The 23,633-nt window shown below is 29.3% G+C and overlaps 1 protein-coding gene across 2 annotated transcripts in view; it reads left to right on the top strand.

Moving 5' to 3' along the window:
* LOC118179400 (laminin subunit alpha lam-3-like) overlaps positions 1-23,633 on the top strand; it is a 258,439-nt gene that overhangs the window by 95,252 nt on the left and 139,554 nt on the right. Inside the window, exons 10-13 of one of the 2 annotated variants that reach the window (XM_085825563.1) lie at positions 6,791-6,952; positions 15,039-15,083; positions 19,492-19,647; positions 23,206-23,346. In XM_085825563.1, the coding sequence (XP_085681689.1) occupies positions 6,791-6,952; positions 15,039-15,083; positions 19,492-19,647; positions 23,206-23,346 (504 nt within the window). The remainder of the gene's footprint in view (positions 1-6,790; positions 6,953-15,038; positions 15,084-19,491; positions 19,648-23,205; positions 23,347-23,633) is intronic. The other variant, XM_085825564.1, reaches the window with a different exon arrangement.

Here is a 23,633-nt window from a genome sequence, read left to right as displayed (position 1 = left end):
CCTAAAATTCTTTCCTTTCTTTGTTGATTCTTTATGCTTTTGCAATTTTTAAAACTGATTTTTTTATTTTATGTAAAAACATTAATCATGGGCAGTCTTTAAAGTGTCAGTCAACTAAATTTAAATTGTTTTTAACAGTTTGTGGTACAGTCAAAAGTCGTTAATTCGGACACCCATAATCCGGACCTCAAAGCTACAAACTTTCTGCGCATGCGTCGCGTTCACGCATGCGCACAGGCGTTTATGAGAGCGCATATGCCCCTTACAGCTGCGAATATGTTTGTGCGCATGCGCGTTTAATGTGTAACGGAGTTATACGTTAAGCTAAAGTTATCTAATTCAGTTAATGTTGCAGATTGCGTTGTTCCTTAATCTTCGAATTTGATCCGGCTTATTATTTTTTGCAGACTGTAAGAGCACTTTTATAAAAGTAAACTTGAACTTTCAATTATGTCAAATAGAATTTCCGAATCTGGAGCTCCCAAAGTATCGTACAAAACGAAAGTATGTTTCGATGTCCATCAAACAAAAAGTGGAACTGCTGCAAAAAATGGATAAAGACATGAAGAATGTGACAGAGAGGTTAGTGAAAACGAAATAATTTCGATTGACAAGTTAGTCGGTATTCTCGTCACAGCAATTACGGGACTTGAACAGCGGAACTTTGTAACTGAACAAGAAATTATGTCTGGTGCTACTTTGGTAGATGGTTGCACGGATTTTTGGCGATTTACTTTGGCGCAATTGTTGGCGCGGTTTTTACAATCGTCAGCTATCTTGAAAAACGCCGTTTTTACGTTATTTTCCGCATAGTAAAGTATTTGAAACTTTAAAAAAATAAATATCGTTAAAAATAATGGATTAATTTTTTTGTTGAAAACGTTTTTTAAGATGGCAAGCAAATGTAAATAAATACATTTACTATGTGTATAAAATACTAAAGAAAGGTTAAATTATTACTTAAAAAATTACTTAACATTATTACATATAGCACAGAAATAGAATAAAAATACCGCTATAAAAACATTGCGCCAACGTTTAATTGGATTAAAATATTACGTAAATTGAATATCGAATTAAAAACCATCATACCAACGTTTAAAAGAATTAAAATATTACTTAAATACTTTAAAATAAGTAAATAAGAACGCTTCGTACACTAGAGCTAAAATGACAGCAATTAGTTTATTTTCGGTAAAAAAGGAGGAATGTCTAATACTTTCTTACCGTTACAGCGATTATTTCTTCAACCTTGAGCACAATACCATATACGGCCGTCATCAGAATCGACTCTTCTAACGATCTTCATCTGTGATCTACATTTTCGCACTTCATTGAAGAAGCAATTAGCGAGGTTTCCTCCAAAAACTTAAAATAAATTTCCTCTGACTCTTGTAAGAATTTATAAATAAATCTTTGATTAGGAAAGCCAGGCTGGCAAAAATAAGGTCTCAAAGGACAATTTTTTGATTCCGATACCAATAATTCTTGGTACTTATCAAAAACAACATTCATCTTTGAAGGAGACATATTTGAAGGAATTCAAAGATATGAATTAAATTTTAAAATGGTGCGGTAAGGCACAAATTTTCAGCAACCTAATACAGCTCGTTAATACACAAATATTCTATAACCAATCAGAGAGCTGATTACATCACACCTAGAATTAAAATTATTTAAATAATCATACATAATAAAATCATTTAAAAAAAGAAATACAAAATTAAATTGTATTTTAATATATAACAGCCATAAATAAGGTTTAAAACGTTAGATTAAATTTATAGATATTATAACCAATTACTTTTAAAGTAAGGTGACATCATTGATTACATCATCCACAGCATAAAATTTCATAAAATATCATAAACAGTAAAATTTTTATTTCAAATAAAAATGCAAAATTAAATTGATTTTTAATAATTAGAACCCATAAATAATATTTAAAACATGGACTTTATGCATAATAACACGCATTATTTTTAAAATAAAATGACAACAAAGTATCGGTTACCATAAATAATTTATCCAGCAATGGGTTTACCATAAGTCGTATTACTCGCCAAAATCCGTGCAACCGTCTACCAAAGTAGCACCGAAATGTTGGTGTAATAAAGTAAACAAATAAATATTAAGCTTTTTTTTTTTTTTTTGTAAATTTTGATACCATTTAGATCATAATTGTTCTTTATTTCATAAATTACGGTTTCATAGTTTTAATTTTAGAATTTCTGCATGCCATCTTACGCGATTTAAACTGATGATCTATAATCCGGAGTCGCCGATGTCCCGACGAGTCCGGATTAACGACTTTTGACTGTATCTTATATTAATGTACTTATATCATCAAAGTTTTATTCATAATACAGGATATTTGTTAAATGTTTTCACCCTATTTAAAATGTAATTTCAATGTACAGAAAAGCTGTTTCTGAAATCGAAAAAAATGAAACAAAATTTCATCAAGAACTGACAAAGATGCTATCTTTGCATCAGATGTTTTGTATTAAGAATAAAATTTGTTGAAATTATTCAAAACTCCTATTAACTTAAACCATTGAAAATTTATGTTATACAGTCTACTATCAATTCAGCAGACTCAGGGGCATAGCTAGAAGGGGGCAAGGGGGGACCTCTGTCCCTGGGTGCAGCATCCAGGGGTTAGTCAAACTGATGTTACAATATTTTTGAATTAAATATTTTCCATTCTAAGTGTACTGGAAGTGGGGGGGGGCACAAAATCTTAAGCTGTCCCTGGGCACTGAAAATGCTAGCTATGACTTTGAGCGGACCAGTCAAAAGTGACTTAATAAGGGGTGATGGTGCAGGTTAATGAAATTTTTTATTTTAATCAAGACCACACGCACATTCTAGAAGTATAATAAGTATATATATATATATATATTTATATAAAATAATCATAAACGTTAAATATATATATATTTAATGTTTCTGATTATAATTAAAACTTTATTCATGCAAATACTTTTCCTAAATGTTCACAACAGTGCTACTTAGAAAATTAACTGCATTATACAGATCAAGAAATAAATTCAAAAGTTGCTTCTTGTTTTATTTTAAAAAGTCTTTAATGGTTGCTTATTTTAAAACTGTTTTGTTACTTTCCGCTATAAAAAAAAATTTCTTGCCACTGTGGAATCTTTGTTGTTTATTTTTTCAAAAGAACTTATAATTTTTTTAACAATATTTATTGCAGTTATAGCAACTTTATATGTCAGCAATCCAGTTGATCTAGAACTCAGGACAGCTTAATTTTTTTATTTTGAAAACAAATGTTGGCACTGAAACTTCTCTAAAGATCATGATTACTTCACTATCCACAGATAAATATTCATCCAAATTAAATTCTAGATCATGTGTTTTTAGTTCATAGCCTAAGTCCAATAAAGGGACATCATCTTCACTTTCACTGTCTTTGAATTGGTTTCTGAAGAATTTATTTTGAAACCTGCATGTCTGAGGCAGTTGACAATTTTAGTGGAAACAATGCTTTATCTTTTCGCTATGTAGAAAATCGCATCAAGCACAACAAAAAAGGAGTATTTGTCATCAACGGTAGTTATAAAATTTTTCATGGAAAGTTTTCTATAATTTAATGTAGAACTATAAATAATTCCTTGGTTCATAGATAGCAATACATTAGTCACATTTAATTGTAGGTTGACTATTTTTATGGCTTCTAAAATGCTTACTGTGGTGTGACCTGCACAGTTGTCAATAACTAAAACTATTTTTCTAATTTTCTGGGAAAATTTTTCGTTTGAATTATGTACTGCCTTTTCGCATAGCTCTGAATTATCAGAGCTTTGGGTTTGGCAATGTAGTTCACTGGCAAAAATTTTATACCCTTAAAATGTCAGTAGTTTTTTACTTTCCTTATTACAATAGGTTTCAACTTCTTACTGCCATCAATATTAGATTCCAGAAAAAGTCTTTTCTCACTCTTTTTTCCCACCAATGCACTTTTTTTTCTTGAAAGAAAGAGTTTTGTTGGGGAAGATTCTATAAAACAATCTGCATTCATTCATATTAAAAACATCACTTGGACCATATCATTCATATACTTCTTTTATCACTATGTCTTTCTAGTCCAGAACAACCTCCGGATCAATATCGGATGCTTCTTCCTTGAATTTTTGAATGATAAGTCATGCCTTTTCTTCATCTTTTCCAAACATATTAGCTGAAAATTTTTATTACCAAGTTCTACAGCACAGCAATTTGAAGAGCTTTTTCTCTCAAAATTAAAATAGAAATCTGCTCATTTTGTGTCCTGGCATATTTTATCCGGGAGATTAAAGCTTTCTTGATTTCTTTAAAGACACTCTTTGCTTTTCTTTTTTGTCATTACAATATATGCTGTCTTTTGATGAAAAATTTCATTTAATGATGTTCAAGGTATTTGCCAAGCTTTTGCAAAGGCAGCTTCTAACTGATTTAATTTTTCAAAATCCACAATGATTTTCTCTTTTACCAAAGATGTTGAAATTTTATGCTTTCCTGAGATTCTGCTGGAAAATTCAATTATCCATGTTTCCACTTTAACTGAAGAAAACCAGGAATGAGTCATGAAAACTTTGAGTTGAACACATGTACAAGATTTGCCTATCTGCCTGTTTTCCCACAAGTGTCAGTTATTGGGTGAATGGAGTGGAAGAAGGAAGGGGGACTGACAATGCAAAGTAAGCTCAGTTTCTCTGAGGCTGAAAGGACCTTAACCTTGAAAAATAAATATATATAACATGTCTTATGTCTAAAAACTGGCATTTTAAGCAGGTATAACAGTTTTAAAATGATGATTTATCATATTTTTTTAAATCATATTTTCCTATCCAGTTGATCAGGACTTTACAAAAAATATGGTTCAAGCAGTGTAATGATTTAATCAAATAGTGGTTTATTGAAGGTTGACTGTAAAATATTTAGCAAAAATAAACCAGTTAAGATTTCTGAGTACTTTATGTGCCCATGACAATATTTTGACTAGATAAAAATCACATTAGGCTAAATTTTGTATTGTAATTTATTATTTGCATGACTCCTAAAATTCTTTCCTTTCTTTGTTGATTCTTTATGCTTTTGCAATTTTTAAAACTGATTTTTTTTATTTTATGTAAAAACATTAATCATGGGCAGTCTTTAAAGTGTCAGTCAACTAAATTTAAATTGTTTTTAACAGTTTGTGGTACAGTCAAAAGTCGTTAATTCGGACACCCATAATCCGGACCTCAAAGCTACAAACTTTCTGCGCATGCGTCGCGTTCACGCATGCGCACAGGCGTTTACGAGAGCGCATATGCCCCTTACAGCTGCGAATATGTTTGTGCGCATGCGCGTTTAATGTGTAACGGAGTTATACGTTAAGCTAAAGTTATCTAATTCAGTTAATGTTGCAGATTGCGTTGTTCCTTAATCTTCGAATTTGATCCGGCTTATTATTTTTTGCAGACTGTTAGAGCAATTTTATAAAAGTAAGCTTGAACTTTCGATTATGTCAAATAGAATTTCCGATATATATTTACTACAAAGCGAAAGTATGTTTAGAAATCCGAAACCTGTTTATCAATTTCACGCTGCTCTGCGGCAGAGGGGGGGGGGGGCAGAAACGTCATTATTAGATTATGATAGATTAGAAAGATTATGTCAAATAGAATTTCCGATATATATTTACTAATATGTAATTTGTATCTACAAAGCGAAAGTATGTTCTGAAATCTGTTTATCAATTTCACGCTGCGGATTGGAAGTTGATCTGTCAGCACTATCCTTATCTTCAGAGCAGATGTTTTTATTTTATTTGGTTTATAATTCCGTACTAAGTGTAGTATTTCATCTCGATATACTCCGTCTTTGATATGATTTAAATCAAGTTCCTCGTCATTATAATTCGCTTCCGATAGTGAAGAAAGTGACCCAGAGGTTATTGAAAACGAAAACATTTCGATTGACAAATTAGTCGGTATTCTCAACACAGCAATTATAGGACTTGAACAGGTGAACTTTGTAACTAAACAAGAAATTATGTCTGTTTAATAGAATTAAAGAGAAAGTATTATCACATGAAACGAAGCAACTTACATTGAAGGAAATGTTTAATAAAGTAAACAAATAAATATTAAGCTTTTTCTTTTTGTAAATTTTGATACCCTTTAGATCATAATTGTTCTTTATTTCATAAATTACGGTTTCATATTTTTAATTTTGTAATTTCTGCATGCCATCTTACCAGATTTAAACTGATGATCGATAATCCGGAATCGCCGAAGTCCCGACGAGTCCGGATTAACGACTTTTGACTGTATAAGAAACAAATATGTGGGTAGTTCGGCTATGTATACATAATGATCAATATGCAACTATATGGATAATTCTGCCATTTGTGCATGACAGCTATATGAAAGATATTAACATTGCTAATATTCAACTTTCTTTCAGCCTTATGCAATACAAAACTTGATGAGATGCTTGAGATATTTTAAGAGAACCATTTGATTGAAGTTTTAATCTTAATGTTTTTTTTTTTTTTTAATTATTTATTTCAAATACAAAATGCCTGTGAACAAAAGCTTAGAAGTAGAACTGGAACTGAAAAGTTTCAAGCAAAAATTTGATGCAGTGCAAAATTTCCATCTAATCAATGGTCAGTCTAATAAATAAACAATGGGCTAACTATGAGCTCTATTGATAACTAATGCTATAAACATAGTTTCACAAAATAATATTTTAAAAATTGTTTTGAGAAAATTTCTTATACACAACTGTGTTTCAGCATCACACAACTGGGATTAACTGTGAGCAGTGTGAAGATGGTTATTATCGTGCTTCTGATATTCCGAGAAACCACACAAAGCCATGCAGAAAATGCCAGTGTACTGGTGTTGGTATGACTGGATTTTGTGTAAAAGATGATGGTCATCTTATTGAAGGATTGGTAAGAAAAATTTCTATCATTGTTTATAAAATGCATTGTATGCCTTTATAATTTTATTAAACTAATAATTATACAAGCAAAATAAAAAGTTTCACACATCTTGGATTTTTAACTGGGAAATATTCACGAACATTTAAATCACAAGTGCTCACTTTAGTCATTATATTTATGATAGTCTAATGCATAGTAGAATGCAATGAATCTCTCCAAATTTGCACTCATAATAGACTTTATTACTTAACTGTAGGTTTAGCTAAGTGACAGTTGTAATATTATTTCACAGTATAATGTAACCATGGGATTCAGTAATGCATACCTAGCTTATTGCATCTTAGGATTTGTTAAATGTAAATTTGTTGTGGTGGTACAATGTAGCTGTTGAATAGAAGCAGTTCATTTAGATTCATTCATTTGTAGTGCATTGATTTGTTGCTTGAGAACTAAGAATTTTCTACATAAAACTTAAAATTTTGTTATGCGCATAAGTTTAAGATTTTAGTATTGCAGTTTTCTAATAGCTGCCTTTGTATGACATTAGCTATAGAGATGTAGACTTTTATCACAGTTATATCATATTAGCAAATTTGCCAAACGGAAAGCTGAATATCTCATAAGTATATATCAATTTTATGAAAAATATTTGTTCAAAGCTTTTAAAAAAGCATTCTTTTTAGCAGCTTAATTTTTTAAGCCAAATAGAAATAAGTGATGAATATATTGCAGTGGTAAAGACAGATTTGTTATTTAATACAGATACTTAAAGGTAATTAAATTAATTTTTGACATTAATTAGTATGTAAGTAATTTGCTCTTATGTGCAATTTTTAACAATAAAAACAAATTCATATTGTAGTAACAGTTTCTATATTTTTTTAAATTTTATATTAAATAAATGAAAAGACTGGAATTATATTTTTCATTGTTATGGAAAACATTTTTCATGTCTAAGGAATAAGAATCTGAATAATATCAGATAAATCATTTTAAATTTCTATTGCAACCTTCTTTTGTGTTATTCTGATAACATTAATTAAACAACTAATTAAATTTTTTTCCAGGTATTTAAAATGCTAAATATACATATTAGTATAATTTGTTGTACTTAATACAAAAATTACAGTGAAAAGTTACAGTTTTCAAGGTAATTAAGAAATTCTCAACAATATTTTACTCACTGGAACTTGCACAAAATTAAAGTTAATACAATATTCTTTGTGCTTTGATATGCTAAATGCAAATAATTAAATTCCTTTATGTGCAGAGTTCACAGAGATATTAGGAATACTTTCTTGGATTTTATAAGAAATTTAATAGCAAATGCTATTTTATCCAATAAGGAATCATGAATCACACAAACAAGTGAATTCTATATTGTAGTTGCTTCTTGAATTGTTTGAAAACTATGGAATATTGATTGCTAATATGCATTATAGCTGTGATTGTCAGACTTCTTTTACATTGTATCCTGTGGGCTTGATTAAATAAATGAAAAATACCCTCAAGAAAAGTTTTAAAATTTTTATGACTTAGTAAATTATCAGTGCTGTTTGAAATCAGCAAATGAAACAGAGCTGTTTTAGGAATTCTACTTTTACCATTATCTCTTATTAAAAATATTCTGACCAGTTAAAAAAAATTAAGTAATTTCCTATTAGTAACATCTCCAGAGAAAGGTGTTATTTCCAAGCAGAAAAATTAGCTAATTGTTGTCAATAATGGAAGGAAAAAGTTGCTGAAAGTAATTTTGAAAATTTTCAACAGAGTTGATATTTATACTGTAAAATTTTCAATAAAGCTGAAAGTATATACATTATATACACTTAGATATGAAAGTTTGTAATATTAAATTTAATTAATAATGTACACATCGAGGCGTAGAAGTCATAAAATTGAATACATATGGATTATGAGAAATCTATACCTGTAGTTTAAAAATACTTTTAAAACTATTTTTAGGTTTATATTACTTTTACTTGTATATAAACAGCAAATTAATCTTAATGCCATTTAACAAAGGAGGAAATACATTAACCAGACAAACTCATCTAGCCAAATAGTTTAGCTTCTATTCTTGGGTGTATTAATAGAAAACTACCAACATTAATTAAAATTGTCTGCAGAAAAAAGTATAAACTTTCTTTAATAATTCACTTAAAAATACAGAAAATAGGATACTTGAATGTTAATTTTAGAGCTGAGTCTTTATTAAGTAAAATTTTTACAGTGAAAAATTTGTGCCTGCATTTCTTGATGCAACTGTTTAAATAAGTTCACTTATAGAGATATTAATTTTTTTTGGGGGGGAGAGATGTGTGTGGAAGTGGTAGTTAAGAAACAGGAAATATGAAAAATTAGCTATGCCCTTTTTGGGTTTTGAATGATGGAATTTCCAGTTTTCTAGCTGGATATACTATCATTTATGCCATGAGAGCTTGCACAGGAGAATGTGATAATTCATATTCTCTCTTATTTAATAGGTGACTGGGTAGAGGCATAATGTGGAATTCACTAGAATCAAGTAGTAACAAATTAATGTATGCCATACTTTAGTTTGAGTGCCACTGTAGGGGTATGGGGCTTTGCAAAACCAGAGAACATAATAAATCAACTATGGTCTCACTGAGATCAAAATCACAGATCTTCCAATTTGTTGGCTAGACATGTTACCGCATACACCACAAAAGCACATTTTGTAGAATTTTATTATTCCTTATGCATTCAGCCATATCAAAATATCAGCAATAAAAATCTGTCTGGTCAATTACTGATTATCTGTCCTTAAATTCACACTTGTCTTCAGAAAAGGAAACTTAAATGTCTTATCTCTGTTTATGAAAAACAAGCTAGACAAATTTTCTTTGTAAAGATATTGGTATGGAAGAGAAGACTGTGTTCGCTATACATTTTTTTCTAATGATATTGCAAATAATCTGAATCTTCACATTAATGGTCTAAGTATTACTCTCATATTATTTTGGTATTTTCTGGAGACTGTAGACTTTCTTTGAAGAATGCAGTGGATGAATTTTGCCCTAGTGCCACCTTTATTGAAAATTTTTATCAGTATACCTGTATGTCACATCTTGTGCACTATCAGTACAGATCACGGCATACACTCTTCCTGTATAACATTTCCTTCTTTTAATTACTGAGCTGTCAAATCAATCAGATATCTCCAGTTTGATACGAAAACTTCTCTCAAAATACATGAATAGTAATGTTTCTAGTATAATGAATGGGAGTTTGATTGCTATTGCTTTATCCTTATCTTTCAATATTGTGCTTAAAATGTCAAGCATTCTCTTTCAGAATATGTTTTTATTTTGTAGTATGATTATCAAAGATGTTAAACTAACACTTCTGGTTATGATTTCTTTTTTGAATGAATTAAATTTAAAACTACTTGAACCACATATATGAATTTAAAAGACGTATATTTTTTCCATATTTATTAGCAACTCTGATAAAAAATAGATGTCTTCATGTGTTGTAAAATAATTTTTAGGCTTTATATAATGTTCATCAGACTTTCAGTACCCATGATGACAAAAATCCCCCTTAGCAATAAATGTCAGAACTAATTGAGACATATACTGTTTTAGTCTGCTTAAAGAGAAATAAAGAGTGGTCACTAATACTACCTCTGAAGAAAACTGTAGAATAATTTAAGGGGTTATAATATAAAACATACAGCCTTAGAAAACAGAGAATGATAAAATAGCAATCTGGTGAAAAATCTGTCATTGAAAGTTTTAAGAAATATTTGAAAATGCACTATGAATATTTTATTAATTAAACTTTTACTATGCAGATACCATTAAAGAAGTTAAGTTTATGTTATATTTACACAACCTTTTCACCTACAGTGTACAGTGCCCGTCCACTGTTCTTAAAAATTTCTATGACTTATTTCAAGACATTTTATAATTGATAAATTATATCTATATTCAATATTTAAGGTAATATTGTAGCTGTTTTTTAAAAAACTCACTGTATGTGTGATAACAACTTTGAATATGATATAGATGATAATGCAATTAGATGGATACAATCACAGCTTTTCATACAGATTCAATCACAGCATTTTAACTAATCATCTTTATTTAAGCATTACTTCTAAAATAATAACCATTATGAAACACTGAAAAGCAATGTGATAAATGCACTTAGTATTTACTTCATATATTTGCAGTATTATAACTGATGACAGAAGAACAAGAAACTGCAGGATACATATTGCATAACACAAGCAGAAGAATAATTAAAATTATTTATTAATGTTAGATGAAGAATGGTGAACTTACTTTAATTCTCAATAAATGAATAGTATCAGCCCATTACTACTTATTATTTGATAAACTATAATTTTGGTTTGGGTACTATTGGGTGAAAAACTTCACCTTTGCTTTTGCTGTTATGTAAGTGCTTTGTGATTTGCATTAAATAAGAATCATATAGTTACATACTATGTAGAGACTTAGGATTTTTTTTTTCGGAAGCAGGAGAAATGAAAAATTAACAATGGCTTCACCGGGAATCGAACTGCGGACCTCTGGAATATCAGCCCAATGTGCAGAACCACTACACCAGCGGTTCTTAACCTATGGGTCGCGACCCAAAATTGGGTCACGAAGCATATTTTTTGGGTCGCGCTAAGTCAAATTAAAAAAAAACTTTTAATATACAAAAATAAGTAATACCAACACCTACTAGAAGAGTTTTTTTCTAATACAAGTTATTCTCTAAAACAATGCATTGGTTTTACCGCTCTTCGCGAATGGCCTTCTAGAAGTGACATCCAATTCCTGTTTTATAGCTTTCTTCTATGAGGTGTTGGTAATACTCACGCCATTGCTTTACGTGCGCGCAGACACAATAAGGTTGTAGGTAACATAGTCTTCTCTGGTAGTGACACCTTTTGGTAAAAATTAAAAGTGCTTTCAATCAGCTACTTTTACTTCGACTTTTAAGAAACCGGGGAATTTCCGTTGGTTGTAAACATGTAAGCAGATATTATCGATTTAACTCGTGTGAATAAAGAAGTAATAATGGAAAATTGTATTCTGTTAATTTCTGTTTGCATATTAATGATATTTACGTAAAAAAGTTGCACTCCGCTGCAAGTTCTTTGTCAAAAACTCATTTCTGTGTAATAATGGAAAATTGTATTCTGTTAATTTCTGTTTGCATATTAATGATATTTACGTAAAAAAGTTGCACTCCGCTGCAAGTTCTTTGTCAAAAACTCGTTTCTGTGTATTATGTTGTGAAGAACAGTGGAATGTGTAATAATCATGGAACGTGAATACAAGCATTTTAGAAACAATTTTTGCCTGTTTATTAAAAGTCCAGTGATCAAGCTGCAGTGCGTATTGTAAAATTGTAATCACCCTAAAATGGCAAAACGTGAATACAAGGAAGCATTTTTAGAATTAGGGTTTACTTGCATTTATGATGGAGGAATGAACAAGCTACAATGCGTCTTGTGCAGTGAAATACTAACTAATGAATCGATGAAACCGAACAAACTTAAAAGACATTTTGATGCAAAACATAAAAATTTTTCCTTTGAGGGAAAAGATCGTACTTTTTTCAAAAGAAAAGAAGCCGATTTAAAAAGACAGCGTTTAGATGCACCAAGTAGTAATAGTTTTCTAATTTCTACCAAACAAGCTACACTTGCTTCTTTTTATGTGGCTTGGCATATTGCAAGACAAAAGAAACCCCATAATATTGCTGAAAAACTTATAAAACCTGCTGCCATTGACATGGCACGTATCATGTGCGGAGATGAAATTTCAAAGAAATTACAAAAGGTACCATTATCAAATGATACAATTCATTTACGAATTAATGATATGTCATTTGATATTAAGAATCAACTTATTTCTGCTATAAAAATTGCTGGTTTATTTAGTATTCAACTGGATGAAATGACAGATGTAAGTAACGATGCTCAACTAATGGTTTATGTGCGGTATCCAGGGTTAACAGATATACAGGAGGATTTTTTATTTTGCAAATCAATGTCAACAAAAACTAGAAGTGAAGATATATTTCTCATTGTCGATTTGTTTTTTAAAGAAGAAGGATTAAATTGGAATCAGTGTTTCAGTATTTGCACCGACGTATTCAGTATTGCTGCCATGACAGCATCTCAAAAGGGTTTTTCGACAAGAGCAAAACAAATGAATTCACAAATTTTATTGGTTCATTGTTTTTTACATAGACAAAATCTTGCTTCAAAAATTGCCTGAATTAAGTATCGTTTTGAATGAAATTGTTATGGTAGTCAATTTTATAAAATCAAGAGCTCTTAACTGTAGAATTTTCCACGAACTGTGTTCAGAATTTGGTGCAGAATACGAACATTTATTATATTACTCTGAAGTTAGATGGCTGTCCCGGGGCAAAGTTGTTCAAAGAGTATTATCATTGCGGACAGAAGTCGAATTTTTTTTTTAGAGAAAAGAAACACCCATTAGCATCTAAATTCTCCGAGTTGAAGTGGATTACTCAAGTTGCTTATTTGGCAGATATTTTGTTTGAAATAAATAATCTAAATACGTCTATGCAAGGACGTAATCATACTATTATTGAATTAACTGAAAAAATTACATGTTTTAAAAATAAACTCAAATTATGGAGAAATAAGGTTGAAGTAAAGAAACTTGCTTCATTTCCGACTCTTAATTTACTTGTTGAAGACAAGAATATTAATATCACAGATTTTGAAATACAGAAAATTATTATCAATCATTTAGAAAAACTAATAGTAGACTTTGATCGGTATTTTCCTGCAGATGATGTTTTTAAATATAATTGGGTTCGAATGCCATTTGATTTTGACGTAAGTGATTTGCACGAGGAATTTGTTAATATTAATCAATTTCAAGAACAATTAATAGAAATTCAAAGTGACCAAGCACTTCGATACAATTTTTACAAAAACACTCAATCTTTATGTGCTTTCTGGTTAAATCTAAAAACCGAAAAGCCAATAATTGTTAAAGAAGCCCTAAGAGTATTACTGCCCTTTTCAACAACATATATGTGTGAGGCTGGTTTTTCGGCTCTCTGTGTAATCAAAAACAACCACCGGAACAAGTTAAATCCAGAAATAGATTTAAGGTGCTCTTTGACAAGCATTCAACCCAGGTTTGCAGATCTTTCAAAATGTATTCAAGCACAAAGTTCTCATTAAAAGCGTATAAAATGTTATTATAAGATTAAATTTCAATTATTTTTAAAAAGTTTTAAATTTATTTAGTTTGGTCAATAAAAATATTAAAAACACTTGATTATTTATTAAATTTTTCTTGGATCAAAAGTACTTTTGTTTAACTTTATTATTATAAAAAAAATAAAAATTTGTAAGTTAAATAAGTCATCATTGTAAGATTAAAGGTTTTTACAAATATGCTCTAAAATAAAGCAATGAAAAAATATTGACTTTTTTTGGGTCGCGACATAAACATTTTTCTCAAATTTGTGTCGCGGCTCAAAAAGCTTAAGAACCACTGCACTACACCACAAAGGCATGCTAAGAAGGAGGGAGAAATACCTTATATACTCCCCCTTTTAAAGGGCAACTGGGGTTTTTTAGGGTACTCAATCACCAAATCCTGGGTGTGGGGATTCATGATCCATGACTCTTTTAGTTCGGGAAAATCACTACACTACAAAGACGCTTTAGGAAAGCGGGAGAAATACCTTATAACTAATTTTGGGATGAAGTGTTTTAAAAGAATTTATTGTAAGCATTTTTAGGGTAGACTTCAAAAGAAAGACTTCAGGAATGGCTACAAATTAAAGTTAGAATTTTGTATTTTATTTATGATTAAATTTCCATCTCCATCCAAAGTTTAATTTTAAAATGACTGTAACAAAATATAATATTTTTTAGTGACATTTTTTTTTACACTTGTATCCATGTTATGTGTCTAGTTTTTTTTTTTTTTTTTTCTTTTCCAAAAATATGATTTTTAGATAACTTTATTTTCAACAAATGTTCAATTCTAGTTTATTGTACTGTGAATTTTGTTTATATTTAAATATTGATGTGTATATATTTTACACTGTTTAGCGACCAGGATTCTTTGTTATTTCCAGTTTCTCATTTCACTGTGGGGTAAGGTGAATGACTATTCTAATTTGTGTGCTTTGAAAATGCATAGAAGTCTGCCTGCAACTTGTGTAGATGCACTGCTTGTGTAGATGCACCCTTTATGTTTGCCTGATTTTTTAAATTTTTTATTATTGCACTGTGGAACCAATTTTGTCTTGTTTGCCATATTATCTTTGCAGAATCTGCATGTTGTCATGGGCTTTCAATGTTTGCATGCTTTACGCTAGTCTTATTTTGTGCATTCATTGTGGAAATATTTTTTTTAATTGTGAATTCTTTTCTTTTCTGATTTTAAATTAAGTTGCTTTACATGGCAATTGTACATTTTTAAATAAATAAATAATTCAACACAGTTGGATAGTAGTACAAAAGAAAAGTATAAACCTCTCTACCTTAATTATATTTCTTGTAGCTCGGATTTCAAATTATTGAGTTACTTTGACAAATAATGTTTTTTCAACTAAGGAAAAGTTCAAAAACATACTATTAATACCTAAAGCACTGGAATGCATTCATTTAAAAAATAATAGAGATTTTACTTGTTTGAAAAAAAGTATTTGCATTGAGTATTAATAATTTCCCTTTACCTTCCATTCACAAACTGTTTTCTTGAATATTGGTACAGTTATTCTTAAACATATTATTTTTATTACTCTTCTGAAGATTGTCAGATGTGGTTTATTAATATATTTATTTCTTAATCTTATGAGTAAATTTCTGTTTTTTTTTATTGGCATTTTATTACTTGTATGAAAAATGAAGCCAATGGAAATATTGTTTTTATTTTTAAATACAAATACTTTATTTTTGGAGGGTGATAACTTTTTAAAGAGAAAAACTAAAGCTGAAATGAAAAGCACAAACTTGATTCTTATTTTAATAAGTTTGTTAATTAATTGTAATTAATTATTTGTTGAAAAATGTTTAATATTGAATCTTAGCAGAATAACATTTCAATATTTATAAGTTCAATCAATCTGAATATTTTAGCATGCAGAATGCATTCAGAATTTATTAGTTTAGTTAATCTAGATTTTTTTTTTATTATGGAAGACGTTAAATTTTTATTAAATGTATTTGTTTTTGAACTAAATACATTTTAAGCTGTATGGTCATTTTATTTCAATCTTGCATTACTATTCCAGTTTTTTAAGTCACTTCTTTAAATAAAACAGTACAGCTTATTTCATTAGATAGCTATTCTATTGTTATATATGAAGGCTTTATTTGAGCTTGAAAAAAAATCGCTTCAGGAAAGGAGGAAAAATCCATTTTTGCAAAATATATGTATTAGTTTTATTTTAAATTAATTCTTAATTGTTACAATTTCTAATTTTTATTCACTAATTTATTAAAATCTGAACCTTTTATTTACTCTTGAATGTTGCATTTCCTTTTTCATTCATCCTTAAAATTTTCCTTATTAATTTGAGGAAAGTATGACAGGCTATTCAAATTAAAGCTAAAAATAGTAGTAATAATAATCTGTTAAAATTTTCAAAGAACAAATTAAAAAATAGACAGAAATTTTTTGATGTTTTATATAGTCAAAAGTCGTTAATCTGGACTCGTCAGGACTTCGGCAATTCCGGATTATAGCTCACTAGTTTAAATCTCGTAAGATGGCATGCAGAAACTCTAAAATTAAAAATATGAAAATGTAATTTATGAAATAAAGAACAATTATGATCTAAAGGGTATCAAAATTTACAAAAAAAAAAAAAAAAAAAAAAAAAAAAAAAAAAAAGCTTAATATTTATTTGTTTATTTTATTAAACATTTCTTTCAATGTAAGTTGTTTAAGTTGCTTCGTTTTATGTGATAATACGTTTATGTGATAATACTCTTTAATTCTATAAACAGACATAATTTCTTGTTCAGTTACAAAGTTCCGCTGTTCAAGTCCCGTAATTGCTGTGCCGAGAATACCGACTAACTTGTCAATCGAAATTTTTTCGTTTTCACTAACCTCTCTGTCACCTTCTTTATGTCTTTACCCATTTTTTGCAGCAATTCCACTTTTTGTTTGATGGACATTGAAACATACTTTCGTTTTGTAGATCCTTTGGGAGCTCCAGCATCGGAAATTCTATTTGACATAATCGAAAGTTCAAGTTTACTTTTATAAAATTGCTCTTACAGTCTGCAAAAAATAATAAGCCGGATCCAATTTGAAGATTAAGGAACAACGCAATCATCAACATTAACTGAAATAGATAATTACATAATTTTAGCTTATACTGTCCGTTATACATAAAACGCGCACGCGAAAACGTATTCTGTGCTTGCACACATGCATCTGCGCAGTCGTAAAGGTCTTATGCACACGCGTAAACACCTATGCGCATGTGTCAACGCGGCGCATGCGCAGAAAGTTTTTAGCTTTGAGGTCCGGATTATGGGTGTCTGAATTAACGACTTTTGACTGTATTAGTATGTAAGATATGCATTTAGCAATGTAACCATTTCTAGACTATATATCTATGAATGAATACTTTTTTTACATTTACTTCTTCCCTCTCAATATTTGCAGGAATAAAAATTTTATGTGCAATACTCAAGTAAAGGAGATCAATGCTAGTAATTTTCTGTAATAAAACATAGTATTTTAAAATTAAAAAATGTTTAATTTATTTTCAAAGAAAACTTCGTAATAGTTAAAGATATATTAAGAATTCATAATGTACAAATTTTCATTGCTTGGGAAGAAAGTGTTAACACTCTGCACCTGCAAGAAATTTTTGTCTTATTTTGCTTGAAACCACCTATCTGTGCAATTATTTCTTCATTGCATGTTGCTTTGCATTAAGCATTCCATAGCATTTTACATATTTCTGTTCTTGCATTATGTAGTTTTCTAATACAATTTTTTATAGTTTTCAATGTATTATGAATCTGTTTTTAGGCTGTAATTACTGTAGGATGCTTGTTTAACATTCATTAAAGCAAAATATCATGTTAATTGTTTCAAAACAAAGGAAGGAAAAAGAAACATGTCAAAGTTTAATCATTTTTCTAATTTTTGCTTCCATATTCATTTAACATATGAATGGTCATTCAGTCTAAATAAATTTCTGCTCTACTATTTTATGAGTTTTTATGTTTAATGCAATAGTAATAAAATTATATATCTAGAAATTTTAATTTTTTCCAAATTTGTACTGTTTAATTATATTTAAATATAATTAAACAGTACAAATTTGGAAAAATTTATAATATATCACTAATTTTTAATTTTGGTAAAGAGATTTATATATTGAGTGGAGAATTTCCATTTTTAATGCTATTAGTTCATCACTGCATATTTCTATATTTTTGTACTATTAGTTCATCACTATAGCTTTCTATTTTTTGTGCTATTAGTTTAATATTTTCATTATCCTATCAGAGCTTAATTTATATAGTATATATGTTACGGTGAAACACCGAAATCTGGAAAATGTTGACTTTCACTGGTGAATGTCAACATTCACATAGTCGCTTGGTGTATGTCCGAAATATTTCCCAAATACTCTTATTTCTGACTTACACCGGTGAATGTTGACATTCACCATGTACTAATGGTGAATGTTGAACATATAAGAATATTATATTTCCTTCTCCATAATTCATTCACGAAAAAACACACTTGAGACTCAGAATAAGAACTTAAGAACATAAGAACTTAAAACACATAGTACATTCAAAATCAGAAAGGAAAATAATAGAAGTTATAAACTTACCAAATTATGTGATTCAAATCTTATTTATTGCAACAACTTAAACTATTATGACACTTTGAATCGCACTAGAGGCCCTTGCTTTTACAACTGCATTTATTTGTGGAACACTTCCTTTTGGAATGGCAGCATGTACATATACTCTTCTCTTTTCTACCTTCACCAGAGCATATCTGTGATTGTCGATATACACCGGTGAGGTTCCGAATGTACAAGAATGTAAAGAAATATTCGCTCTTTCACCGACGTATTTGGTGAATGTTGACATTCTCAGGTGAAAGTCGACATTCTCCAATTTCGGTCTTTCACGGTAACATATATATATATAATGCAATATTTTGTAATAAATATTTTATAAGTTTACGCAAAATAATAAATTGTTTCAAAAAATGAAATGAATCTAAATCATTTAGATTACAGAATCAAATTAAATAAATTTTCACAAAAGATATTTTTCTTTCTTCCCATGTTTCAATACTCAAAAGCATCATTAAAGGAATTAATTTCTATCTTCGATTTCGATTACAAACGGGTAACTTAATTTTCTGGCTTTTATATTAACTTTCAAATCTTTTAGAATTACAATTGATTAATCTAACTTATTTTTTTTTTAAAGATGTCATTTACATATAAATTTCATATAAAACAATTACTTGCAATGAAAATTTACTCATTGTTCTTTACAATTTTAGCAACCTGGGGACTGCTTCTGTAAAACTGGATTTATAGGTAAGAACTGTGATAGTTGTGATATTGGATATCGAAATTATCCACGATGTGAACCTTGCCCTTGTCACAGTGCTGGAACAATTGGAGGAACAATATGTGAAGGAGAATGCATCTGCAAGGTTTGAATTTCACCAACTATTTTTATTTATTTATTTTTTAATGTAAGCAATATATAGTAAACTCTTGCTGAGTATGGATTTATGGAAACTCATTTTACTCATGTTATCAGAGATATAAGCACATATTTATCATTGATTATCCTGTTTTCATTTTGTATTTGTACTTTTTCCCCCATTTCAAAAATTCAATATGGCATATAAGAGGAAGAATGAAGATGACAAAGCAAAAACACACAAAGTTTTGACATTATCTTAACTGAGGTTTTAGGTAAGTTGAAAAATTTCAACACGTCCAACAGAAGTAGCTATAAATCAATTAAGCAAAAGGAAAACATAGAAGGATAAAGAATAGACTCAGTCTAGTGTCAAAGCTTCAGACAATACTTTTGGAAAGTTTACTGAAGTTGCAAGATAAATTTTGCAGTCCGAAAAGATTAATTGAGAAATGATGAATTGAATAATCTTATAACACTAGCTGAATGTGAAAACAGTAATAGTGAAAGAAGTTAAATGAATTATTAAAAAAAGGCACAGGAACTGTCATTTTGCATTATAAGCGAAGAAAGAGAATACTTAGAAGCATTAAAAATCTTTGCATTTCTTACCACAAAACTGTTATTAAACAATTGCATTAATCATTTTCCTTAACAAGAATCATCATCTGTATAAAAAATAATTGCATCATATACCTACTTACTAAGCAGTAATAGATAAAATCCATTCAATTAAAATTTGTTTAATTTTTGTCCTATTAATTATAACAGTATAAAGGATTATTTAAATTATGCATATTTTGATTTGAACCTTACATTTTATCCATAGAAAGTTAATTTTCCTGAATGTTATTTTACCATGCATGCGATATATTTATGACATAACCCCCACATTTGATAAGATTTACTGTTTTAAACTATAAAGTAACAATAGCATGTGAAAGACCTCTTTATGCTTCTTATTCTATAAAACATTTCTTTTCTCTCTTATGAGCTTTAATGACTCGGTTATTCTTTTGGCTTGAAGATTATTAAAAGATTAGTGACTTTACCTAAAACAAAGTAATAATATATGCTCTGAAAAATTTTGTTATCATTTGGAAGGTTAAATGTTTACAAAAAACTAATTATGAACTAGGCTTTGATATTTTGTATCAAAATATCAAATTATGTATCAAAATGTATTTTATCAAAATATCAAATTATTGTATCAAAATATCAAATTATGTATGAACTTTGTATCAAACTATGAATTGTATCAAAATATCAAACTAAATCATGAACTAGGCTTAGATATTTTGTATCTATAAATTAACTAATGATCAGCAGTGTATTCTGAAGTAATAGTAAAGCATTATTTAATATGTTAAGTGTGTTACATTTTGTAATGCATTAGATCCAACAATATTTTCATAATTTGATGACCTTCTATTCTATTTTCTTTTAATTAAAATATGTTGTCTGTTTTTGAGCAAGATCATTCACGTGCATGAGTATTTTAATTGTCTGAGTTGCACACTTTTTCAATCTGCTCAAAGTATTTAAACAATATTTACTATTTATTAATGCATAATTACTAACTTTAGTCTCTGCTTTCATAAACTTGATCACAAAGAAAATTAGTATGATGAGATCACAAAGAAAATTAGTGTCTTCTTAAATAGCAAATCCTGAAAAAAAATATGCAGAATTTTTATATTATGAAAAGTTATTACAAGGTGCAACAAAGAACTGTCCAGATTATATCATTTTACAAATAATTATATGGAAAGTTATTGGTTTTCTGTGGTGACAAAGAATATGAATCCCATGTATGTTATGTTTGCTGTATGAAAAGTGGTTCATGCAACAGATAAAAGTGACTGGCTGAAAAGTATTGCATTTCACTATGCTAAAAGGCATAATTTAATGAATATATAGCTTTGAAGATGTGCTCTGTGGAAAAGATCTTATGATACTAATGGTGTGCTTTTATTTAGAATACATGGTTGCCTCCAGAACTCGGGTTAATTTATTATACTTACAAAAAGACTGTTTTTTATATTGTCTAAGCTAGTTGCTTTGCAGACAGATTAGAACTGCTACAAGCAAGTAAATGTAGATCCATGACTTTTGAAGGAACACTGAAAAGAGTATTATAAATCATGGAGTAATGCTCTCAGAAATTATCATTGCTACCAGCTTGTCTCAAAGTTGCATGACTATAGCGAATGTTGAGCTGCAGAACTAGACTGTTTAAGATGGAAATAAGTTATGAGCACTGTATTGTAAATAATGTCAAAAAAAGAGATTACTTTTTTGATTAACTGATACAAATTACTGAACTACATGTCACTAAAGTCCTTCCTTTATACTAATTTGCTATGCATAGTCTTCATTGCAAGCAGTGTGCATATACTGTTAATGAAACCAACCCTTGCATTTTCTTTGGAAAAAATTAGGTGGCTTCTTGGTAGCCTCCCATTTAGTAGTTTACATTCAGTATTGGTATCTCTTTCTTTAAACAGTTTCATTAATCTGTGCACACTGCTGTTTTCGATGGTATTGTCTCCATAAATATTCTATAGTAATTGGTGTATGTTCGACTGACTGCATTTTGGGGGAGGGTCAGGAATTCAGTGGTGACATTTTATTTGGACTTTTTTTATCCATTATTTGCTTGCAAAAGAAAAAAAAAATACATGTATAAATTGCATAGAAAATGAGTCATCTACAATACATCTGGAGTTTGAATGATCTGCATCAATTAATAAAGAAATCTGGACAGCCATAGCATTATTTTTGGTTTGACTGTCATATTTGCTTGTAAGAGCTGTGTGTCTGCTTGTATTGGTATGAAGTGAACTTTAAATACATCGGATACATCGTACGAAGCCTTCTTTGTCAAAATGCTCTTAAGTGATTTTTGTGTTCTGAGAGCATTTCATTTATTAAAAATGGGTCTTTTTGTACTTAATTCAAATTATTAATTATATTAATTTTCCAGACATTAGTGGCTTCCCTTTTGTGCACTGTCTTTGGAATGAATGCACACATCTAGGCTTCTAAGGTAGCATCTGTAAACAGGGCAGTAACTAGGAGTGACAGGCATGATGAATATCCTAAAGCATTCTTGTATTTTTATTTTTCAGTAGAATCTTGATATAAACTCCATAGTAAATTTATAGGATTATTTAAAGCAATAAACGAATGGCAGGCAAAGCCATTTTATCTATTTATATTAATTATGGATTTATTACTGTAAGAATATACAAAAATTAATGTTACATACCAAAGTACTATCAAACTGATGCTATTTGACAAGACAGAACTGCAGCTGCTTTTGTGGAAAATAGAGCATTTTGAAGTAAACTGAGATTTTTTCACTAAGAGTGAGTGATTATTTTGCTCAGAAAACTTATATATACTTGTATATGCACACTGCATTTATATTTACCTTAAAAGCTTAGGTTTGATATATTTGTATGTGATACCTTATTTAAAACAAACTATGATTTAAGCATTCATAATATTATTAAGAAAATATATATGTATTCATATTCACTAAAATATATGATTTTTACAGGCACATGTAGAAGGACCAAGATGTGATCGCTGCAAGCAAGGATTTTATCACTTATCTGCGGATAATCCAGATGGATGTTCTCAGTGTTTTTGCTTTGGAATTACAGATGAATGTACAGAAGCAGACTGGGGAGTCACAATAGTGTGTTTGCTTAATATACCTATTAAATTACAATAAGATAAAAGTTTATCATATATTTTTTAGATTTTATTAATATATCAAATAAATTCAAGTTACTTATTAAGAAACCTTTTTTTTTATGACATGATCAAAATTGCTACTTTCATAATTTTTCAATTACCATTAAAACAACCTGTTTTGTTATTAATAGTATGTAGATACTTTATTATTAATTAAGGGTAATTTAAGCTTGTATATTAATTTTGTTGATACATGTGAAATGGTTTAACTCACCTTTGATAATAGCA

Source organism: Stegodyphus dumicola, chromosome 10 (genome assembly GCF_044657685.1).
Source record: "Stegodyphus dumicola isolate Sdum_Otavi_A_Nest chromosome 10, ASM4465768v1".
NCBI classification, from domain to species: Eukaryota; Metazoa; Arthropoda; class Arachnida; order Araneae; family Eresidae; genus Stegodyphus; species Stegodyphus dumicola.
The sequence above is the reverse complement of the archived record's forward strand: the minus strand, read 5'-3'. Positions and strand labels throughout refer to the sequence as shown.